This window comes from Anas acuta, chromosome 6 (assembly GCF_963932015.1).
Source record: "Anas acuta chromosome 6, bAnaAcu1.1, whole genome shotgun sequence".
Lineage (NCBI taxonomy): Eukaryota > Metazoa > Chordata > Aves > Anseriformes > Anatidae > Anas > Anas acuta.
Window position 1 is genome coordinate 36163512 of NC_088984.1, and position 22637 is coordinate 36186148.

The 22637-nt window shown below is 44.2% G+C and overlaps 1 protein-coding gene across 1 annotated transcript in view; it reads right to left on the reverse strand.

The window, feature by feature from the left end:
* The window catches only part of TMEFF2 (transmembrane protein with EGF like and two follistatin like domains 2), a 136714-nt gene extending 117999 nt beyond the window's left edge, over positions 1 to 18715 (reverse strand). Inside the window, exon 1 of the mRNA XM_068686551.1 lies at positions 18538 to 18715. Coding sequence (XP_068542652.1) covers positions 18538 to 18625 — 88 coding nt within the window. The 5' untranslated portion in view covers positions 18626 to 18715. The remainder of the gene's footprint in view (positions 1 to 18537) is intronic.
* Positions 18716 to 22637: the final 3922 nt, after the last annotated feature.

A 22637-nucleotide genomic window follows, 5' to 3' on the forward strand; every position in this document is an offset into this window, starting at 1 on the left:
CATGAAGTTTAACAACAGCAAGTGCCAGGTCCTGCACCTAGGACGGGGCAACCCCGACTATCTGTACAGACTGGGTGATAAGATGCTGGAGAGCAGCCCCGCAGAGAGGGATCTGGGGGCTCTGGTTGGTAGCAAGCTGAATATGAGCCAGCAGTGTGCCCTGGCAGCCAGGAGGGCCAACCCTACCCTGGGGTGCATCAAGCACGGCATCGCTACTTGGTTGAGGGAAGTGATTGTCCTGCTCTGCTCTGAGCTGGTGCGGCCTCACCTCGAGCACTGTGTGCAGTTCTGGGCACCATAGTACAAAAAGGACATGAAACTGTTGGAGAGCGTCCAGAGGAGGGCTGGTGAAGGGCCTAGAGGGGAAGACGTATGAGGAGCGGCTGAGGGCACTGGGCCTGTGCAGCCTGGAGAAGAGGAGGCTGAGGGGGGACCTCACTACAGTCTACAGCTTCCTTGGGAGGGGGAGTGGAGGGGCAGGCACCAATCTATTCCCTTTAGTGACCAGTGATAGGACCCAAGGGAATGGTGTGAAGCTGAGGCAGGGGAGGTTCAGGCTGGACATCAGGAAGGGGTTCTTCACCGAGAGGGTGGCTGCACACTGGAACAGGCTCCCCAGGGAAGTAGTCACTGCACCGAGCCTGTCTGAATTTAAGAAGCGTTTGGACTGTGCACTTAGTCACATGGTCTAAAATTTTGGGTAGACCTGTGTGGTGCCAGGAGTTGGACTTGATGATCCATACGGGTCCCTTTCAACTCGGGATATTCTATGATTCTACTTAGAGCCATGGACATAGGGCATGGCATCTAATCCACTAACCCCCAGCAGCTGGAGAAAGGTCATTACTTACAGAAAAGCTCAGATCTTCCTAAATCCTGTTGTCCCCATATAGCTATACTCACTTTTTACATACTCCGTTTGCAGGGATGGGATGCAATAGCAGAACAGGGGTAGCTTCTCAGGAACACACATTTAAGATATGTGAACTGTGTATTGTGTACAGGGTGTTTTTTTTTTTTTTTCTCTCCCCTTTTATTAATATTTTTCAAGCTCAGCTTTTATTAATTGGTGAAGTTCTGCTCCACTTAGGATAATCTCTTTCATTTTCTCTTCACCTTTTGTTATTCCCAAGCCATCTCCCTTTTTAGAGGAGAGAAAAAAAAGAAAAGAAACAACCACAAGATCTGAAATGTCAAATGCTTATAGGAAGGAAACTTCTATTTATTTCATCCAGGTGAAATGAAAGAAGTAGCCATTTCATATACAGTAGACAACCCAAAGACAGAAACTAATTGGCTCCCCACAGATCCCTTTATGTCCACGCGTAGATCACCTTGCTGTTGCACAGAAGACAATGAACGTAACAAAGGCTCTCCCATATTGCTCGAACACTTGTCTTCTGCTTAGAAGACACACTTGGTGTAATAGCTCCCTGTGATTATTTGCATCTAAGCAGCTCAGCAGACGACACAGCTTGCAGAGAGCTAAGTGGATCTTAAAAGAGCAGAACGCTCCTGGTGTCACACCTGAGTGGCACGGTCTATTGCTCCGCCAAACTACTGATGCCCAAACCACCACAAAAATTCAGGGTAGCAAAACAAGATGCATCTGCCAACTCGAGATGGACCACTGAGTCGGTCTTCACTTCATCTGCTCACAAAGCTTGGTTCCAATTACACCTCTGAATTGCTCATTCCTTGAGGACATCTGGTGCAAGTTGCTTTCTGAAAGGTAGCCACATCTTTCACAAAGTTATGCGGATACAACAGCTGCTGTATACACAGCCACACAAAACCAAGAAGTGGCATTCTGCTTCTCCCCCATCTTGGAACATAAGCTCACGTCTTTGTATCTACTGTACAAACAGAGTGTGACTTTAAAAAAGATTTATTTTTTTAAATTTTTTTTTGTTGGCTGGCTCCATTTCATCACATGCAAAGTTAAGCCTGCAAATTACAGATGCTGTGTTGCTAAGTTCTGGCTTTATACCTAGAAGGCACTTCAAAAAAAAAAACCACAAAACCAACAAAAACCTGGCTGTGGCTATGCTGAGTGCTGCATGGCTGTTTTGGTAGCAGCTGTTTGCTCTGAGTCAGCTGGAAAACAGCTGTTCGCTAGATACCTTCCCCTTGGTCAGAGGGTGCTCGCTAGAGGCATCTCTTGGCTTTGTGAGACGGCTTCATTTGCAGGAGATCACCGGGCAGATACTGCTTTTCCCTCAAGTTGGAAGGCCACTTCTGCAAGCAGCTGTCCTGTTTTGGAAGGTGTTACAATTCTCCTGCTTTGGAGAGTTTGATTAATCAATATAATGTGAATTTTGTTCAAAACTGTATGGGTCCAACCCAAAATTTGCTGATATCAACAGGAATGTCTCCTCACACTTCACTGCACTTCAAGTTAGACTGTGCGAAATAGGGCATCCTTGTTTTTCCCCCCGAGCAGACGAGGGTTGGAAACTAAATTCATCTGTCTGCAGAGAGAGATCAGAAAAAATCTATACCCAACTCAAGCAATGCATAAACTTTGTCAGAGTTAGCTGCATGGTTTCATTCATCTCTCATTCGGACTGGCTTGGGATCACTGTAACTCCCTTGACCTCCGCAAAATTACTCTGGATTTACCCTGAAGAATGGGGACAGAACAAAGGCCACTGTGAAATAGCATAACGTGCTACTGGGATGGATCCTTTGAAAATACACACGAAGCATACAGTATCAGTGTTTACCAATAAAGGACACTTTTAGAGAAAAATAAGGATGGTATTTACCTTTTGTGACCTACCATGAAATAGATGGGGTGACTTGGGTCCTGGCCCTAAAACAGCGAATGGCAGAAAATTCAGTAGATCTTTTATAAGCTGCATTTTTACCAGGATATTTTCCTACTACAGGAGAAGTATCTTTGCTCATATTAGCCGAAGGCCTGTTTAATAGAGCTGCATGATTTGGTATAATATCCATCGACAGTATATATACCAGAACTAGAATTCTGATGGGAAAAAGGGAAATAAAAGTATTTGATACAGAAAACCAAGGAAGCATCTCCATGACAAGATTTTCCCCAGCCTTTACTGCAACCATTCAGTAAATTCAGCATGCTTTCCTCCCTGCTTGTGTTTGTATGACTATATCCTTCCTAGATTTTATGTGACTGAGACTCAGCTTCTGTCTCCCTTTGGGACGCAGATGGCACACCTGGGTTACTGCAGCCTAAATAATAAAAAATGACTATCAGTAGGGTAATTATTGCCGAAACACAATTGTGAAATGTGCTAGCTGTATGCTAAGTGGCAGAGCGTGCTACATGAAACACAGAAACAAATATGCACAGAAATGTACAAAACCCCATAGACCTCTTTAGTTTTCCCCTATTTCTTGGCATTATGGATTTTTTTTCAAAATCCTCATCAGCCTGTACCACAAGAGGCATGCAAAAGTATAATCATACAACAAGCTATCTAAATATTTATACTACCAAGGGATGAGAAGACATTTTAAACACTTAATTGCAGCAAGAGGCTGAACACAGAAGCCAACGCATATACTGATCCCTGTTAAGGAGAAGGACAAATATTAAAATAAAAGTACAGTCAGCTACTCCTGATAAAAAGTGTTAAAGGAAAGTATTTCTGAGAAGCTTTCCATGGCATCTGGAATGGTTTTGCTGCTGTCTTTCTCAGGCTCAGCACTTTGGGTACCTGTGCTCAGTCTCCACGGCTGAGAAATGGGCTGGGGACCCGCTGCTCCTGCAGCCCATTTGACCATCTGCTTGTCTGTCTGTCTGTCCTCCCCCAGTGTCACACTTTAAAGGACTGTTCCTGATAACAAGATGTGTCGGCAGGAGCAGAAGGAAGGATTTTCTTCATCGGGGGAAGATTTTCCCCCGACAAACTCGTGCGTTGCAGACCTGTGCCCTCTTCCTTTGCCTGCTGCCAGACTGGCTTCTGCTCTCTGATGCACACCATTTTTTTCTCTGCTTCATCACCAAGGATCTACTCTCCTAAGGAGAGATTTATTTTAGGGGAAAAACAGAAGCTGAGAGTCCTTGCAAGGAGCAGCAAAAATCCTGAATAAATTGGGGCCGCAACCTGACATCACACGAACACTGAACTGCTTTAGCAGTTACAGGATTTGTCCCATCTTTGACAAACCTTAGGTTGCCATTTCGTATTCTAATAAAAATTAAAGAGCTAATTACATACAGTTCAGCCTGCACATGAGGGACGTGGGCTCAGCTTCCAGCTGAGCTGGGAGAACTGTAATTGTTTCGTGTGAGGAGGACTGCACTTGGAGGCAAAAACGGCTTCGGATTCTGGGTTAGCAGTCGTTAGGGCAACTCATGGTCTTACAACTGTTAGCTTCCCCATTTGGCTCCAGGAACAAGGATAAGGAAGAGGCAGTGACTGCGTAGATCAGGCCATGGGACCCACAGTCAGCACAGCTAATGCCCGTTAACGCAAGCGGCAGCATTAGCACAGACCCACCAGCCCTGCCCTGCCTTTCTGCAGGAACTGGGGAAGTGTCTCCACGTCTCGGTGGCACACGCGTGGATTTTAGGGAACTTTTAATATCGGTTACTTCTCAGCTAGTCTCTTTTCCCAAAAGCACACCCGGCCGTTCCTCCCACTCCCCTTTTGGTGTCTGCCACCACCAGCTGCGTACAGTCTGAGCTAGGCAAGGGACATTATTTAAAAACTGCTAATGTGTAGGATTTAAATGGCATCCTTGTGTTGACAGATCCTGTGCTACCGTTCAGAAGGGGGAAGCAACAACAACAAAAAAAAACAACAACCCACAACAGTAAATTAGGAACTTGCAACAACAGTGAGATTTAACGAGAGACCATTCGCATAGAGTTGCTGAGGGCAAATTAAACGAACCAAGATGGATCACCATCTGCTTTGGGCAGGCTCGCTTGGCAAGGGGCTAAGACCAGAAGGGACTGTTGTATCTTCGCTGTCTGGGTCAAGGCACCACGCTGCCTCCAACAGGCGCGAGTCCGACGCTGAAATGAAATCGTCTCCTTCAACTTTCCCCCATGCTGGAGCACGGCAAAGTAAATGCCTTTTGCATAACCCCCTGACAAGTTATCTGCGGTATTAATCTCGTGATGTGCTCAGCTGAGTCTCCGGCTGTATCTATTCTGTTTTAATTGTGGCCGTGATTCAGTCATCACATCCCTTTTTGGTGATCGCAGTGAAACTGTTCCACATTTATTCAGTAATATACTCGCTTTATTAAAAAGATAAGGAAGCAAATATAAAATAAGAGCTATTAATAAACATAAGACTGACTGACTACCTCGAACTACCATGTGAGTACTCATAATTTAAAAGAAACTGATCACATCAGTCTCTGAATTAGTGCATCTTAGGAGCAGGGCTCCATTTTCTAGGGACTACACAAATCCACTGCTAAGAAAAAAAATGCAGTTTCTGTTTTCAGGCAAAAATACGGACTCAAAGCCAATGACTCGCCACCAACAGGGTAGAGACAAGCAGGGCTTTGGGAGGATGTTAACAGGACCTCTGAAGAAATGCGGCCCAAAGCTGCATGCGCAGCCCCATCGGTCCCTTTGGAGACAAACTGCAGGAGGCTATGATAATGATAAATAAATTACTGAACTTGTATCCGGACAGGCCACTGACTTTTGGGGCAAGAGAAATGAGAGTGCTTCCTTCTTTAGTCCTTTCAACACTCCCAGCACGGGTGTCACGACCCGCTGTGCTCTAGCTTCTCTCTCCAGTAGCAGAAAGGCTGCTGAGCCAGGCGAACGGAGCTGCTGTTTCTTACCAGAGAAAGGAAATTATTATATTAGCGTGATTACCTTCTCTCAGCCCTTGTTATTAGAGTTAACACACTGCTGTGGACAGGGAATACTGCTGAAGGGAATACTTTACTGATGGCTCTGCTGGGCCTTGGTGTGGGGAAGCGGACACGCGCTCACTGTGTCTGCGAGCTCCTGCCCCTCACCCCCAATTATACTCCCAGGGAGCAGCATCCCTTTGCTAACGGTGCCACAGGCACCTGCCCTCTCTGAGCAAGCAGAGGACACTTAAGTTATCCTTCAAACTTTCCTTCATATTCAAAAAGTCTAGAGAAATACCATCTCTAAGTAAAAAAAACAGCTTTCCAGATAACTGTGGGATTCTCGAAGCTCTGGCTAGAAGAAAACATCCAAGCACTGAAAGTGTCTGAAGAAAAAAAAAAAGAGGCATGAGAAGTGTGAGCCAGTTATACTAGCATTTTAAATGAGAATGTGAATTCCTCCAGCACGTGGGGAGAGTCAAAGAGAAGAGGAGTTGAGGATCACGCTCAGGGCAGACAAGGGCATCGCTGGGAAGCGAGACGAACAAAGACTCTGGCAGAATGCAATTCGCAGGCTGCCTCAGCTGAAGCAGGTAAAACTTGCCCTTTTCTCAGTGACCTGTTGTTGTTGTGGTTTTAAAACTCTCTTTTCTCAGCCTCCTGCCTATCTTCTTGCTGCAGATTTTAGGAAATAGACGGCCGATGCACTGGGAGATGAAGAATAAAAACAAAAAAAAATATATAATTCCCCGAGCTCAGCCCCAAAGCCACGAAAGGGGCTGCGAAGTAGCTGCTCCCCAGCCACCCGCAGAGCCAGCGCCTGCTGCGGCCGTGCTGTGCCAGACCCCTGCTGGAAGAGCCAAGAGCCGGGGGAAGGCAGCGGGACGAGCACCAAGACAGACAGCCTGGAGGAGGCTGGATGAGAATTCGAAGAGTCACAGCCAAAAGGAAAGGCTAAAGCGGAGCGCTATATTTAACCGAGCTGCTCCACTCAATGTTGCTCGAGAGCTCAGGTTTTGGAGGATCGTGCAGCTATGGAGTAACTTTAACCTCCGTGCTGCCTCCCTGCTCTGCACCCCCAGTAGGAACCCAAACTCATTTTTGAGACAGCTGCTCGCAGAGATAAATAGGAGAGAGAGAGAACTTGAAGACAAGTTGGGAATGGGCAATGATGTGGAAGTCCCACTACTCATAATTTTCTGATTTGCTGGCAAAGTTACACAGGACTATGTTAAGCTTGAATTTGAAATAATTTATTTGGGATGTCTTTATTCAATCCGTAGAGTAAAAAATGTCATCCGGGGTGGGCTCAAAAACATGACACGGATCAATTGCTTCATTCTGTCTTGTGACTTGAATATTGGTTATTTAGGGAGAGATATTTTGAGATGAGAGACTGGAATATTTCAGAGACCTTTCTAGTTTGCTATCAGAACTCAAAGACAACAACACATGTAATAAAAGCTGAACAACTGGATTATTTCCCAGGAAACCGCCATTAAGAAAATTACCATGTGTTATAAAACCATCTTCTGGTGGCCATATGACCCAACCCAACATCCACCGGAGCTGGAGGATTTGGGAACAGACTTGTAATTACCTGCCTAAAAGTCAGAGGATGTATATCCTCAGGTATATGGTGAGTATGGATTTGGCTTCCTTTAGCAGAGCTAAGCCAGTAACACCAGCTCAGCCTTATTCCTCTCGGACAGCAAGGTGGTGTGCCGAGAGCACAGACCAGCCCTGTGGCAGATGAGTGACCAGAAACTCCTGAGATACAGCAGAACTATACATAATGATCTTCTCCAAGACTTAATTACGCTTAACGCTCTCCTGTGACAGGGAGAGGTGATAAGAGAGACTTCCCGTGCCTGTTTGCCAACAGAAACACCAGAGCTAGTAACAGCAGTTTCTAATAAATTCCATCTTCAACTTCAGAAGATGACCAGCTGTCAAAGGCTATTTCGAGATATTGTGGAAAACGAGAGCTTTGGTTCTGCTTCGTCTCCACTGGGTTCTGCTTCGTCTCCACTGCATGAACGCAAAGAAATCAGTGCGAGGAAGCCCAGCAGAGACCTGTGCTTGGGCTCCACACCTCTCGGACACGTCCAGCACGGCAGCGGTGACAGCCTTGAGCGCTGCAGAACAAGCAGGAATGTGTTCTTAAAGGGTATATTTCAACTGTAAAAACTGTGTACAGTTTTTGGAGAAAAAACACGGTTATTTAAAGGAAAGATGGGTTACTTGGTGGTTGTGGCTTGGATATGAACAGAATCAAAGACTGATAGAGGGGATGGGCAATACCCATGGACTTGTCAGACCTTCCCACCTCCCTGAGCTGCTCCCTTTTGTCCCAAAGTCGAAGGGGCTGCAGGATTTGCCAGCAGATCCCTCAGCCTGTTCTTCCCAGTGCAGGGAAGACAGCTACCTCTGAGCCTCACGCCAGGATTAGAAAGAAGGAGGGAGGGAAGGGATAGCTCTCACAAACAACGCGGTCGAGCTCATGTACAGCACCTGATGGGCAACTCCTGGACAATTACAAAGACCTCAAGAAGTGATGGGAATGCCCAGAGGCATGGGATTTCCTGACACTTCCCACTGCAGGACTGAGAAGGGTGCCTGAACCCCCAAATGTAACAGACTGGAGCCCCCAAAATGCAAGCTCCTAGAAATGCTCAGGCTGGAGCATTCTTAATAGAGAAGTCAGAAATCACAGATGCCCAGCTACGTACAGACTGGAGGCTGTGTGCTCCACACACAAAGAGAGGAAAAGAGAAATGCAGTATCAATAATTTTTCATATATAGGTATACGCACACACATATTTATATATACATATATATAGGAGATCTGCAAAGATGCTAGAAAAACTGTTTTCCTCCTTCCAGTTCAGTAAGACTAACGCTTTCTTCCAGGAATTTCTAGTAGGGTGCATATTTGGTTTCCCATAAACTATAAATTCGTGAAGACAAGCCCCCACAAACCAGCATGAGCAGCAATCATCTCGAGATTTATGCGGGCACGTCGTTTTCAAAAAATTCCCGCAAATCATTTATAGAGCTGGATGGGTACGTGCTGGCTGCAAGCAATTAATCAGGGAGCAACATTTCATAAACAGTGGTGGTGGGGCCTGAAATACAGTGGGGTGGAGAAAAGGGAGCTCACGCATCTTGTAAATACAAGAGAGATCTTCACGGACACCTAGACGGGAGAATTACAGAGGAAGACTTGCATGTGTGTTTACTCAAGAAGTGAGGAAGAGCTGCCAGCATCTGCTGAGATGTCTCCTCAGCTCCATGTCCATGTTGATCACAAGCCCTGCAACCACAGAGCAGCATCCCATGGCCACAGCAGCCTCAGGGTGGCATCACCAAGCTCCTCCTAAAGGCTTCTGAGCTGAGCTCTTGGATCCCCTTCCACGTGGAGCTGGTGGGGTTCTCCAGTGATTTCACCCCCATAGTAAGATGTTACACATCCCTTCCAGGCAGAAGGAAAGATGAAAAGGTGAGCTCCTGCTGGCAGAAGCTGACAAATAACTATTTTAAGGATGCTAAAGAAGCACCAGGAGACATGAGGTTTGAAGGGAACCCACACCACTCTGCTGCTGAAGTTTCACACGAGCAAGTGCAGCCCTGGGCTGTTCACTCGAATAACAAATTGATTGTAAATTTATGATTCTTGTCGTTTCAGGGAATTGTCAGCACATTCTCCAAAGCTGAAAATCTCTAAGGCTTTTTAGCGAGCACGGAGGGAATTACGAACTGTAATTCTGCAACAAGAGTAACCAAAGGCTGGATATCATCCCCAATGCAACCCCCGTGGCAACGTTCCTCATTTTACCTTAGACCAGCCCTCAAACAAAACTGAAATCAAGGCATATCTCCAGCTACACAGCGGAGAAGCACGCAGGTGAGAAGCCAGACGCTACCCCTAGCAAACAGCCTAAAGGGTAGCTGTGGCTTCCACATCTGTGGCTGCAAATTCACCTGTTTAACTGGAGGCGCTTTGCTCCACCTCCCAACACCACAGGTGGCCACGACTGGAAAGCAGGCTTCTCAAAACCAGAAATCAGCTTCTCCAATCCAAGCACAGATTCCATCTGATCTCTTTCAAGCGAGGATGAATAACACAGATATGTTTCAATCTGAAATATTCTTCTGGTGAGCCTCCTCTTCCAGCAGGAGCAGATTCCTGTCCTCCCTCCCCAGCTGAGCCAAGAGATTCCTGAATATTTTATAACTAAAAATCTTTCTCTCTTTGCCCTCCTATGTAGATTCCCACACCCTGCAGCCCAGCGTGACAAGTTCTTCTCTTTGAAATATTCCGCCTCTTTCAGTAGGTCTTGTCAATCCTTTACACCTATTTTAATTGAGTATTTCAAAGCCGAGCGAGATCAGAGCGCTCCGCCTGGGTGGGCACTCGCCGGTGATGTCAGGCTCTCCTTCCTCACCCCCAGCTGAAGCGATCACATATCTCCTGTCCTCGCGCTGAGGGCATGATGGATGTCAGCCTAATGGGTGAGAAGTGGTGATGAAAGAGCTGGAAAGAGATGAGATAAAGCCTTCCAAATTTATGAGCTGTTTGTTTGCAAGTTTAAAGTCGAGCTCATGTAAAAAACGTGTCTTGTGATCATGCAGTGCCATGACATCTCCGTTCCCTGGCTAGGACCAGAAATGCAAAAATCAGTCTATTTTTAATAGCAGGTTTCACTGTTGATTTTTCCTTTTGCGTCTCCAAATTCGGCAGCCTGGATCACACAGGTAGGTGTAGCAGCCGGGCCTGCTTGAGGTGCAGCATCTCCCCATCCAGCTGCAGCCCGGGGGAGTTCCTTCCAAAGGAAATCAATGCAAAGCTCCACAGACTTGATATTCCTCACACCAGAGTCAAAGCAGGGGATACGATGAGTTTCCATTCGGCTGTAACATTTAAATCTTTAAAATAGGGTTTGAACTACTACTGAGTGGCCGAGTTTCACAGGCAGCTTGTGAAACTTCTGAGTAAAGGAGATGGCAGCATATAATGGCATCCCCAGACCTCAACCCCATGCCTTTGCTTCCAGGAAAAGCAGGTTTCGGAGGGAAGGATCGCAGAGGGAGTGCCTGTCTGAACCCAAAAATGCTTTTCAGGGTGTTCCAAGTATTGGTGACTTTTCGCTCTGTTAGCATCAGGCTGCAGGCAAACAACTGAAGGAGGCTGTCAGGAGAAGAGCCCTGAAACCAAGTGCAAGTCAATGCCAAAGAAGGACAGCGCTTTCTTGAAAGCAAGACAGGCAGGGAAATATTTCTGTTTTGACATTAGAGGATTTTTTTTCCCCCTTTAAATCATCAGTTTGTTCTAGCAGGCAATGATACTGTGAAATTAATTGTTTCTCTGTGCTGTCCTAGGCAGAATCCCCTGCAACTCATTGATAAACTCCTATCTCACACTCACGTCTCTATCAATTTAGTGTCTTTACTTCCCATTAGAATTAGTTGTTTACGGTTGACAAATATTATCTGTATTTTCCTTGCAAAAAATGATCATGGGGATAAAACTTCCATTTTTATATTCACAAATAAAGCTGAACAATTAAGTGGCTTTTGGCATAAACAGGAACACAACAAGACTTCCCTTTAAATATTTTTCCTCCCTTAAATTCTCTATTGTGATATTTTGGATTCAGTGCCTGAACATTCAGAGTAATTAATTAAGCTTTTTATCCTCAAGAGTATTTTAGTGGGATTTGCCAAAAAATGTTTGGAAAATGGCTGTGCATTTAATAACATACGCATTGGCTATTGTTGCAGCACTCCGTAGGAGTAGATCATTGCAGGAAGCATAAAATTAGAGTTATGCCTGGGAACCGTGGCCCTGGTACGTGAAAGTGCCTGAAAACCAAGGGATGAACACCTGGCCTTTCTACTACCCCATGCCGTATATAATATATAGGGCTAAGAACTAAGTGAAATGGGTAAATTTGCCTGGAGGGCAAAAGCCTCTGCTAGTCCTCAGCACAAGCTGGGGCTGCCCCCAAGCATCTCTGTGCATGGGATCCAGCTCAGTACTACTGTAATATCAACAGGAATGGAAAAAATAATAATCTGGTCACTCTGCTTACTTTTTTCCAAACAACTTTGCTTTACAGGACTCTTTAATCAAGGAAGGAAGGAAGAACGATGAAGGCTGCCATAGGTTTGCGTGCTGGTAAGGACAGGATGCTTGGCTTGGTGCAACCTACACAGTGCTGCGGCTGGTAGCTGCTTTGCCCCATGTGTTTTGGAAGAGCTGGGATGGGCCCTGCTAGCAACATACCCTACAAAATACGGGCCTGACCCGGCACCCACTGAAGTTAATCGGATTTTTTCCATGACACTAGCAGAGATGAATTTAAGCCCCTGGAGCAGAAGTTGGCTCACAGTGGTGCGTTTTCTCTCTTGTCATTCACAGGAAAGAGAAATTCTCCAGCCTCGTTTCAAGATGATGGCTGAGCTTTAAATTCATGCTTTTATTTTGCGTAAAGACAACCACTTTCTTTCAAACAAAGCGGTCTTTTTAGCCGAGTTCTGACACATGTTTCGAGGGTCAACTTCTAATAATAGTCCGCACAAAAAACAGTTGTGACACATTTGTTCTGTGGTGCAGCAAACAATGAGGCTGTAATGATGATAATAATTGTGTTTATTTTTGCTTCTGGACAAGTGTCAGCCATTCTCCATCCACTCCCATTGTGCAGGGGGCCTGAGCCACGGCATCCGTGAGGATCAGCGGGCACGGCTCCACCTGGCCCAAATTCACCACAATCTGCTGAAATATGGTAAATATTTTTTTTTTCCTGTGCTTTTCTCACTGCTGAATAGATCTCCTAGAAGAGTCATTACCTTTAATTTATGTTACTAAGCTAAAGATAAACTGAAATAATAGATGCTAATGATCCATTTAAGACATTCATGCTGCGGAGGACCGTGGCAAGCACCATGTGTCCAACATAGAGGTCCTCCACCTGCTCAGTGGAGGATCACCTTCAACAAGTAAGCATCTCTGCCAACACCCTCCAGCTGCCCTGTGCCCCACATGTAAGGCAATACCCATGCAATCCTTTCTCCTGAAGTCAGCTCTTTATTTTTCAAACGATTGAGCGTTCAGATTTCCTTATGTAAATGGCAGCTTCTCAGGGTTTGCATTTTGCGGTTCAGCAGCACGCAGGGGTGTCCCTTCACAAGGAGCAAAGCTCTGCTGTTGTCTGTAAGCAACCATCTGGGGGTTATGCCTAGTTTTGTGAACAATTATGGCCCAAGTGGCCACTAATGGTGATCCACTGTCTATTTTTCACAAGCATGAAACAAAACGCAACATCTGAATTCGTCAATACCAGTTAGATAATCCTAGTGCTCAGGCATTGATTTAAACTTCAAATATTTCTGATCAATTCCCATCAAGCCACTGAATCCCTCTGGTTTGCTCAGGACACGTTTGAGGCATTCAGATCATGAGTTGTGTGGGGTGGCTGCTGCCTCAGACTGCACGTGTGAAAAAGGGTGGATGAAAAGGGGATCCCCCAAACTGCCTGGGGACTCTTGTACACCAGCACCTGATCTTCAAGTGTCCTCCTACAGAAATTCAGTGAACTACTCATTTTCAGGAGGTTTTTCACTGAACGTCAATGTAACCAACGAAGTAGGCTAGAAATATCAATTAGAAATGTGCCAGATGAGCCACCAGTAAATGATTTAACTCAGAAGACAATGGGGAATATCTGAGTAGTGACACAAGTTTTAGTTTAAATTTCTTGCAAGCTTGCAGATGGCCACTATTGACAGCAGGCATATGCATGCCTGGTGCTCAAGGATACAAGAGAAATAAGTCTAAAAAGTTGGTTTTCTTAACAGTGTTTTGAGTCATCTGATATCTAATGGAATTTCCCCTCTCCAAATTAGGAACTGACTGGAAGAAGTGTATCTTACTTCATTAAAGTTGAATATGTTTTGAATATGTAGTTGAACACATGCTTTAGGTGCTCTTGCATTAAGAGAAACTGAAGGCTTAGCATCTTCCTGTTACCAGGCAATGCCCACTACTACTACTACTAATGCACTTAAATGCTCTGAAATACATTTTTATCCTTCACAAAAGAGTTTACAAATTGTACTGCAGATCTGCAGTACAGCAAAGCTATGGGATTATTCTTTACAGCAGTCCCTACTCTCGGTAGGTTTACTTTTAAGGGAACTGATGCGAGCCTCTTCCTTACCTAGTTTCTTGTTTTCCCCTTCTGCTTTTGTTAACAGATTTTGATTTAATAGTTTTTGTTGAAGACGTAGTTCATCACTGTATCAAAGATGGTAGCATCCAGCAATTTACCTGTCAACCTCTTCTCAATACACAAGCAATTTTTCATACAAAAGAGGAACTTACTGGAGCAGTGGTCTATTGTTATGGCATATGGACCTATTAGTGCAGTAAATTTATCATTACACATGACATAAAAGATGCATTATCATCCATTAAGTTCAGGTAGAAGCAAACCATTGGACGTCTACCACTGGATCTCTCTCACACCACAATATCCTTTCCAGTAATGTGTGTGGCCGTTGAAGAGAGTTTCCCTTCTAAATGGCAGCCCATGATTAAATGTGCACAGCTTTAAAGCACGAGCCAGCTCCAAGATACTGGCATCAACACTTAGTGATACGTAACGAGGCCCAGCCCAGTTAGAAGTCTGTAAATTATACTTGTTTTATACAAACAGGAAACCTGATTTTAGCTATCAGCATATTATTTATAATTACTATTATTTTTTTTATTTTTTTCCCAAAGCTCTTTCTTTACTGGTTTTCTATTTTGTTTTGATGCAGTGATGCTGGGAAGGGAGGGGGAGCAGCCCTCAGGTCCTCCGGCGGAGGAACAGGCTCCCCAGGCACAAATCCCCTGCACCCCAGGCTCACGCAGGGATGCCCGAGATCTGAAGCTTTCCTTCCCCACTCTCAGAAAACAACCCTTCTCAAAAAAGTGGTGGAAATAACAAAATACTGCAGCGTTGCCCTTAGAGAAGTGTGATTTGATCCAAGCTTACACCTGGAGCTGACTGGTTTCAGCAGGATGGTTTTTCGATTGAGTTTTGCCTACTTTAGTTTTAATAACACGCTTTGGCAAACTGGAAAGGTATGTATATATACATGTATATTTATTTTCTCCTGTTTTCTCTCCAAGAAGTCCAAGACAGGCTCAGAAAGGTCGTTCTCCCCTTTCCTGTCTCTCCTCTGTGCTGAGACATGTTCCAGGACACCCTTCACCCTAGCTGCTGCACCCAGCCTGACCTCTTCCCATTGAAGTCTGCGGGAGCTGCAAGCCAAACCTTAACAAAATCACTCAAAATTACAGAACATGTCCATCTAATGGGTGATTAAATCTATCTCAAATTCTCAGGTTTGATCTAAAAAGATGAACAGCTTTCTCGGTGTGTTTTTTACTCCTCAGTCACTTACCAAAAAAAAGGGGGAAAAAGAGAAAAGGAGGGGGGTGGTGAAGGAAAAACCCTAAAATCCTACAACACAAAGCATTGATTTTGAAATAACCAGGGCCGTATCAGTCTGACTACCAGAGGCAGAGCCTCACACGCCCTGTGTGCTGCTTTCCCCCAGGCTGGTGGTGTCACCAGAAAGCTGTCAGCGGAGAGTGCCTGAGTCACATCGGAAAGAGTCATGGCTGAGTGGAGATGAAATTAAGGAGGCCAAGAACAAAGCACCCAAATCTTACACTGCTCCTGAGAAGACTTTTGCATGCCTCCATCCCTGATGATGAAATAGGAAGAAAAACGTTTGCGTTCCCCCCTGACAGTGACGGTACGGTCCTAGAAGTAGCATATTACAGCAGGCAGTCTTTAAATAGGTGCCAGATACCTAGACAGAATTTTTGCCTGTGGGAAAGGTATTTTAGCCTTGACTGCTGGAGGAAAGAAACATTTTTCCTTGTTAGATCAAGAAAGCAAAAAGGCAGAAGGGAACTGGCCTCACTTAAAAGACTCACATCTATAAGGGACAGAGGTTTGGTGGACTTTTGGCAATTGAACCACCATTTTAGAGAACACCCACCATGTAAACCAAATAAATCCCTTGGTAATCCCTCAGTCTGGGAGGAAGAGGCACACAGACCGCTTGCACAAGCGTGGGCTGGTATCACATATTGCAGTGCTGCTGCTCAAGACACCGAGCTGTGTCCTGGAGCAGCAACCTTTTGGTTGGTTAGGAAGGTAGTAAGAGAGGTTTTGTTTTCTCAGGGCTCCCATCGCCCTGGGTTGGCACAGCCTCGCTGCTTCCAGCGACACCAGGATCCACGGCTGACTGTCCTGCCCTCACCACCCAAACCCAGAGGGCAGCCTGAGGAAGGAAAAGCGCTCCCTAGGTGGTTTCCTTTATAAATTGGTGGAGGGAGGAGAAAATCCTCTGGAAACTCCAGGACCTCAATTAAAATGCGGTTGTGGAAACATCACCATCTTTTTATGTATCGAATGCTTTCGGGAGCCCAATTAAGCAAAGTACAGAAATGGATGGACTGGCCCTGCATAACCTTTGTGCAAGATAATGCTAACATGCCTGGAGCACAAAAAGCCGTGGAAGCTATTTAAACCCATATTTTTTTTTTTTTTTTTTTGTCCATTTGCACTAACAGCTATCACCGTGCGCTACGTATCAATGGGCTGACTTGTCAGGGGATGAAGCCTGCTATTAGCCAACGAGTAGCACGGTTTCATGCCCCTCGGAGCTTAAGCAGTGCTCAGCCTTCCCTGTGAAGCACGTACCTATTGACAACACGTGCATTTCAGAACATTACTGGAACACCTGGCACACTCTGAAGATATAGATTATTTACATTTTTACTGCAGTGCCGGGCCTCGTAGTGAATATTTAACATTAAGTGTAATTATTTTGATTTACTGAGGCTATCCCAAGCTCTAGATGTCTGTACTAGACTTATTAAAAAGGAATCCATGCAGATTCCCATACGTATTGACATACATTCAAGTTCCAACGCATCTACATTTCAGCATCTCTGCTGGGGAAGAGCAAATTTTAAACCAAGTTCATCTGAACAATGAAGAGAATAACTAGTGAGTATTTCCAAATAACCAAGAGTCAAATATTTGTCCTTCCCCCCCCCTTAGTACATTTAGGCACTCAGAGGTACAGCGAGACACCTGGATCCTCATCTTTGACTCAAATTTGCAGTCCCACTGGGCATACTCATCCTAAATCCCAAACACAGCACTACACCAGCCACTGGGAAGAAAATTAACTCCATCCCAGCTGAAAGCAGGGCAATTTGCAACTTCCATACAGTCTCCTCTAAGCACAGGAAAGTAAGTTGTGTGAAACACTCCCATTCCCCACTCCAGGGCTCGTTTTTCAGCAGTGCATTAAGGAGAATGGTGGTGTCCTTCAACAGGGCACGCGCGAGAGCCATCGGGGGACTGCAGCAGGAAGGAAGGTCAGCAAGAAGGTTGCCAGAAATCCTAGCAGCAGACGCAACACAACAATCTTTAAGGCCAGAGGGCTGGGTACGTTTTTGTAATGACTGTATTTTTCTTCCACAGCTATGAAGCACCTTAGATAACCATGGGTGGTATTTCTCACCAGCCACCGTCTCTCCGGGACGCATCCATCTTAAAGCTCCTTGAAGTGAAACTTTTTTTTTTTTTAAATAAAGTTTTAAATTCACTATCATATTTCTCCAACTAAGAAACCAGCCTGAGTGCTGTGCATCTCACATGGGAGCGGTGACAAGGGTGCTTTGCACATTTGATTGTTTACAGCATTAAGAAGAAGAATCGGTTAACATTGAGGATTTATGGTTGTGTCCATCACAGTCAGTTTTAGCAGGCAGTGTTTTTCTTTGTTTGACCAAGAAGAACCGAATATTGTAACAAGGATTGACCCTGTCAGCACTGCTCAAGGCAGTTAAACATAAGATGTTATCATTGGAAACAAATAGCCAGCCCTTTATTTTTATGGATGGCAGAAGCAGCTTGTTACCATGGTAATGTTGCATTTTCGTATTTTGAGGCTACATTTGAAAGGGGCAGGCAACCTCTAAACTTTACCAGTGATGTTGTGGGACAAAATAGAAAGCAAAAATATTAGCCTTTTAGTTGAAAACATATTTGTAGTTTTGGGGGAAAATGCCCAGTGCGTCACACGCGTGGTTATGCTGTTGTGTGACCTCACCCTTACAAGACCACAGTTCATCGTGGTGTTAAATAGAAATTTTACTGCTGCTCACATCACTTGTCTTCGTTATCCACAATGCTAAGTGGACATGGGTCAGAAAATTAACAATTTTAATTTATTATCATGCATTAATTACCAGAGATTTTTACATTTAAATAATGATATTTAGAAGCAACAGCAGTTTCGCTTCCCTGTGGGAGCAAGGAAGATGTTCTTCGATGGAATTGCATTTTAAGACCTAAAAAAATCAGTATGCACATACACTTATTGAACACAGACAGGAGAACTCATCAGCTTCAGTCATTTAAGCACCAGGTGAAGAGTCTTCCTTTACGAAGCCTCATTTGCTCAATTACAAGATAAAAAGGCCAGAAGGGAAGCACCATCGAGAGTGTCAAGAGAATCTTTCTACCCAGACAGCTGCCCTAAGTCAGTGCAAAGGGTTTTATCAAAAGGCTCCCCACCAACCTGTTGCTTTCATTGTCTGCAAAAAGCTAAGAGAAACCGTAGGAAAACAGAAAGGTAGCTACCTAGCAACATTAACCGTAACTCATGGCAAAGCAAATGTGGATTAACACTTGGAGATGCTCTCAGGAGCAGTGCTTGAAACTCGTTCATGATGAGCAGACTCAGTTTGTCCAAAATGGAAAAGATACATTGCTTTCATGTAGATCTTTCCATTTGAGCATCTGAGCTGGACATTGGGCACTGATGGAAGGAAAGAAGTGAGGAGAACTCTTACTATGGTCTAGCTTATATCACAAAACCTTAATTTTCTTCCAAGCTGTTTCAAATACACATTTTAAAATTAATACTTGAGCTACTTTCATAACTCTTACTAAATTTCTCTCTAGGATGAGTTCTTGTGGCAATGACTTCCACATCTTAGTACACATTTTATGAAAAGAAAAAATAAATCCCATCCAACCTCCCAACCTTTAGTTGCCTCCTTTCCATTTAACCTGAGATTCCTTTGATTTCTGGCTCACTTAAGGAGGGGAAAAATAATCCTCAGGCAGCTTTTTTCCTTGGTTCCTCTCTCCACATTTTACCGAAAAGAAATAAAAACTTTCTGATACAAAAGGTTAAGATTTTCTCTTTTTAAAGAAAGCCCGTCCAAGGCAAATAGGACTGCTTGAAATGTCAGCCATGAAAACCTCTTACACAGTGAATTATCCATCTGCAGGCTTGGAACAGGGACAATGCAGACCTCGTATTTGGACTGATGTTACCATTTAATGCTCTTTCCAACAAGCCATTCATAGAATTCATGGCTACAGCTGATCCCAGTTACTCTGCTGCTTTTTTACATATTTGTCTTGGAAAGCCTGCTCCCCATCTTCACAAAGCTGGGCGCAGAAGAGCAATGTTTGACCTACACCAAGCTATAGGTCCAACGCTCTCGTCTGCAGCTATCATGCAGCGGTGGTCAATTAGCCAATTACACAATCACTGGTGGTGCGTTTGATGATTTTCCATTTCTCTCCATTTCCAAAACATGTATCCTCAGAAAACAGACAACTCTGTTGGTTTGTTATTTGTTCTTGTCCCCTTTGCAGGAAGTGGGAACCGTGCCACTGAGCTCAGTGAGAATGGAAGGGACCAAATGCTTAACTGGATGAAACTGAACTGCCACGTTTCTGTGAACTCTAATTTCTAGCTATTCCCCCATCATTACTTGTCCCCATCCCCCCACCTTCCCGCCCCCCCTTTCTTTCTAGACGTATGATAGCAGAGGTTTTGACAAAAGGATCTAATAAAAGCAAGGCTGTTCTCATTAGGATTTTAAACAACAGATTGTTTCTTTTTTTTGAGAGAAAATGTCCTAATAATGGCTGTTTCTCTTCAGTACCAAGTAAACAGAAGCTGATGCTTCTCAATGATATGTTTCTGTTCAAAATGGGGTAGTTCAGGGACAACAAAGGAAGATACTTGAATGGCTTCAGGAAAGGACAACCTGGGTCCTGACTCACTTCCTAGATGCATCTCAGTATGCCCATGACACTGCAAAGTCATTTTAAATGAGATAATACCCCGACGGATGCACAGGGCACTTAAGTCGACTTCAGTTAGTCAGGCACTTTCTGATGACTCTAGGCAGGGTATTTTAGTACAAAGACACATTACGCCTCCGTGCCCACGTCTCTCAAATTGAATTGCTCTTGGGATTGTCATCGATAGATCTTTACCGAAGAGAACGAGACGACCGGGAGTCACATTTGCTAATGCACAGCAGTCATACGAGGGAGCAGCTGCACTCTCACTAAAGGGGATCCCTGGCCTCTCCGCTGGTTTCACCACATTAGATAACAGCTAATATAAAAACTTCACACTTTGCACACCAATTAGTCGGAAGCAAAAGAACACGCCGCTGAAATCAAGTTGGCAGAAAATTTAATTTCTAAGTAATCCTTTGAGCCTGAAATCTACTAGTTACATGATGGACATGGAAGGAGAAATGGGAGAGGAGAAGAATCTGTTGGTAGCATTGTTTGATCCACTTCTGAAGAGACAGTTTTGCCACGTGTCTGCTGCAGAGAGAAAAAGACAACGGATATTCTCATAAATAAAGTGCTGGAGGCTACTCCATTGTCCTCCTACACAGTACACCTGCTTTTTCATCACATACCCCATCAGATAGTTCTCATGGCTTAGCCTGCTTTGCATTTCCATATGTCTTCAGAATACTTTCCCGCTACTTAAAAAACAAACAACAGCCGTAACAAAGCCATCAGGAGCTTTGCTATTTACCATGCTCCACACATCTCAAAAAAATAAAAGGCTCAGACTCTTTCTTCTCTACTCAGAGCACAGCAGATTAATTTAGTTTGCCTTTATGCCTGCAGAAGAGCATTTCCATGATGAAAATTTGGATGTCAGGGAGAATTCAGTTCTGTATTAGGAAATGAGACATCTGTTATGGCAAGCTTTGGCAAGAAGCGATGCTCTGTAATTGAAATGCCCAACCTCTGGTGGGTATCTAACTCAATAAACATCCTCAGTGTTGGTGAAATTTTTACAGACAGAAGCTTCTTAGCTTGTGAAACCAGCAACAAGCCTTGCTTCTTTGTACAGAAAAAAATCTGGCCCTCACACATATGGTTCATAGGATGTGAGCGATGAGGGAGACAAAGACAACTGTATTTATTCACAGAGAATGGATGAACGTCATTCCCCTCCTGAAAACACTTTTCAGGAGGTGTTCATTCCAAATGTGGATATTGGCTGAGTGGCTAGAGCAAATGCACGCTGGAACATCTGTTTTGCAGTTATGCACAGCTGCTTGAGCTTTATAAAACTGTCAGTGTCTTGTTTTCCATCACGACTACAGCATCTTTCAGTTGCAGATTTAATCCTCGGCAGTAATATTCTTTAAATCTCTTCAAATTTGAAGAAGTTTTCCCTCTAAAATTCTGGTCCACAACTTCTATCTTTGATATATTATCAATGGAAAGGTTTGATCTGACTCAAGTAGCTAATAGTCAAGTGTCTGTTGGCTGCACTGAAATATTTATACAAGCCTGCTCCCCCCCTCCCCGCTCACACCCCCCCCCCCATTATAGTTCCTTTCAAATAAAGATACCTGTCCTATTCTTCCTTTTACAGTAAGTTTAATGCCAAAATGTTATTTAAGAACAATCTGGAGTCAATTAATAGCCATGGAAAACTAAAAATCAGAAATACTGAATCTCTCATCCACCAGCAAACACGCACAGAAACTCCAGCGCATCAGAAGTCCCACGAAGCAAGCTGTGTCATAAATAAGGGCAAAAGGTAGGGGGCACAGGAACGGCAAAAATGGAAAAAAGGTCTGTGATCTTTGACAAAACTACAAAATTGCTCCATGTACACTGAGGTTCACACTTGCAGTTCCCAGATGAAAAAAATAAAACACATCAGGAAGCACCAGTTCAGGAAACCGATTCATGAGCATCCTGGGTTAATTCTACAAGTCAGGTGTCAGATCTAAGGTAGACAAAGGCCTGCTCTTTGGCAGAGATCACATAACCATCCTCATCTCTGAGGTTATTTTCTAGCGCTTGAATAAGGCAGAATAAGTACCAGCCAACATCTCCAGTTTAATTCTGATCAAAATTCACCTCTAAAAGGAAGCAACTACAGTGGAAGACGTTATTCTCTATACTGTGCTTTAAGAAGGGAGAGAAAGCAAAAAGACAAGTCACTTTGCATACAAATTCAGTTTTACCACCCCACTTAGAGTCCAACAGCAGAATCAGATCATACTTTATCACCGCTGACACTTCAATATCCCTTTATTTATCTGTAATTCCTTTCCCAGTCATGTTCATCTCAAGCAGACAGACAAGAAGGGAAATCTGCTACTACATTCTGAATATTTGAAGATTCTGCTTCCCTTACAAGTGAAGAACTGCTTTTTGAGTATAAGCTTCTATGAATGCATTTAATTTACTGCCGCATTCTTGTTGAGGTTAGGGGGTTGTGGTGGGACCCGGCTTACAACAGAAGGAAAAAGCACAGAAATACCTTTAGCTGAAGCTCTTTCACATGCAAGTTAGATCTTGAGTTTGTCATCTTTAAGTTGTTCCAGCAACACATTTTGAATCATTTTCAATGTAAAAGATCACACTGGACACAGGGATACTCCAAG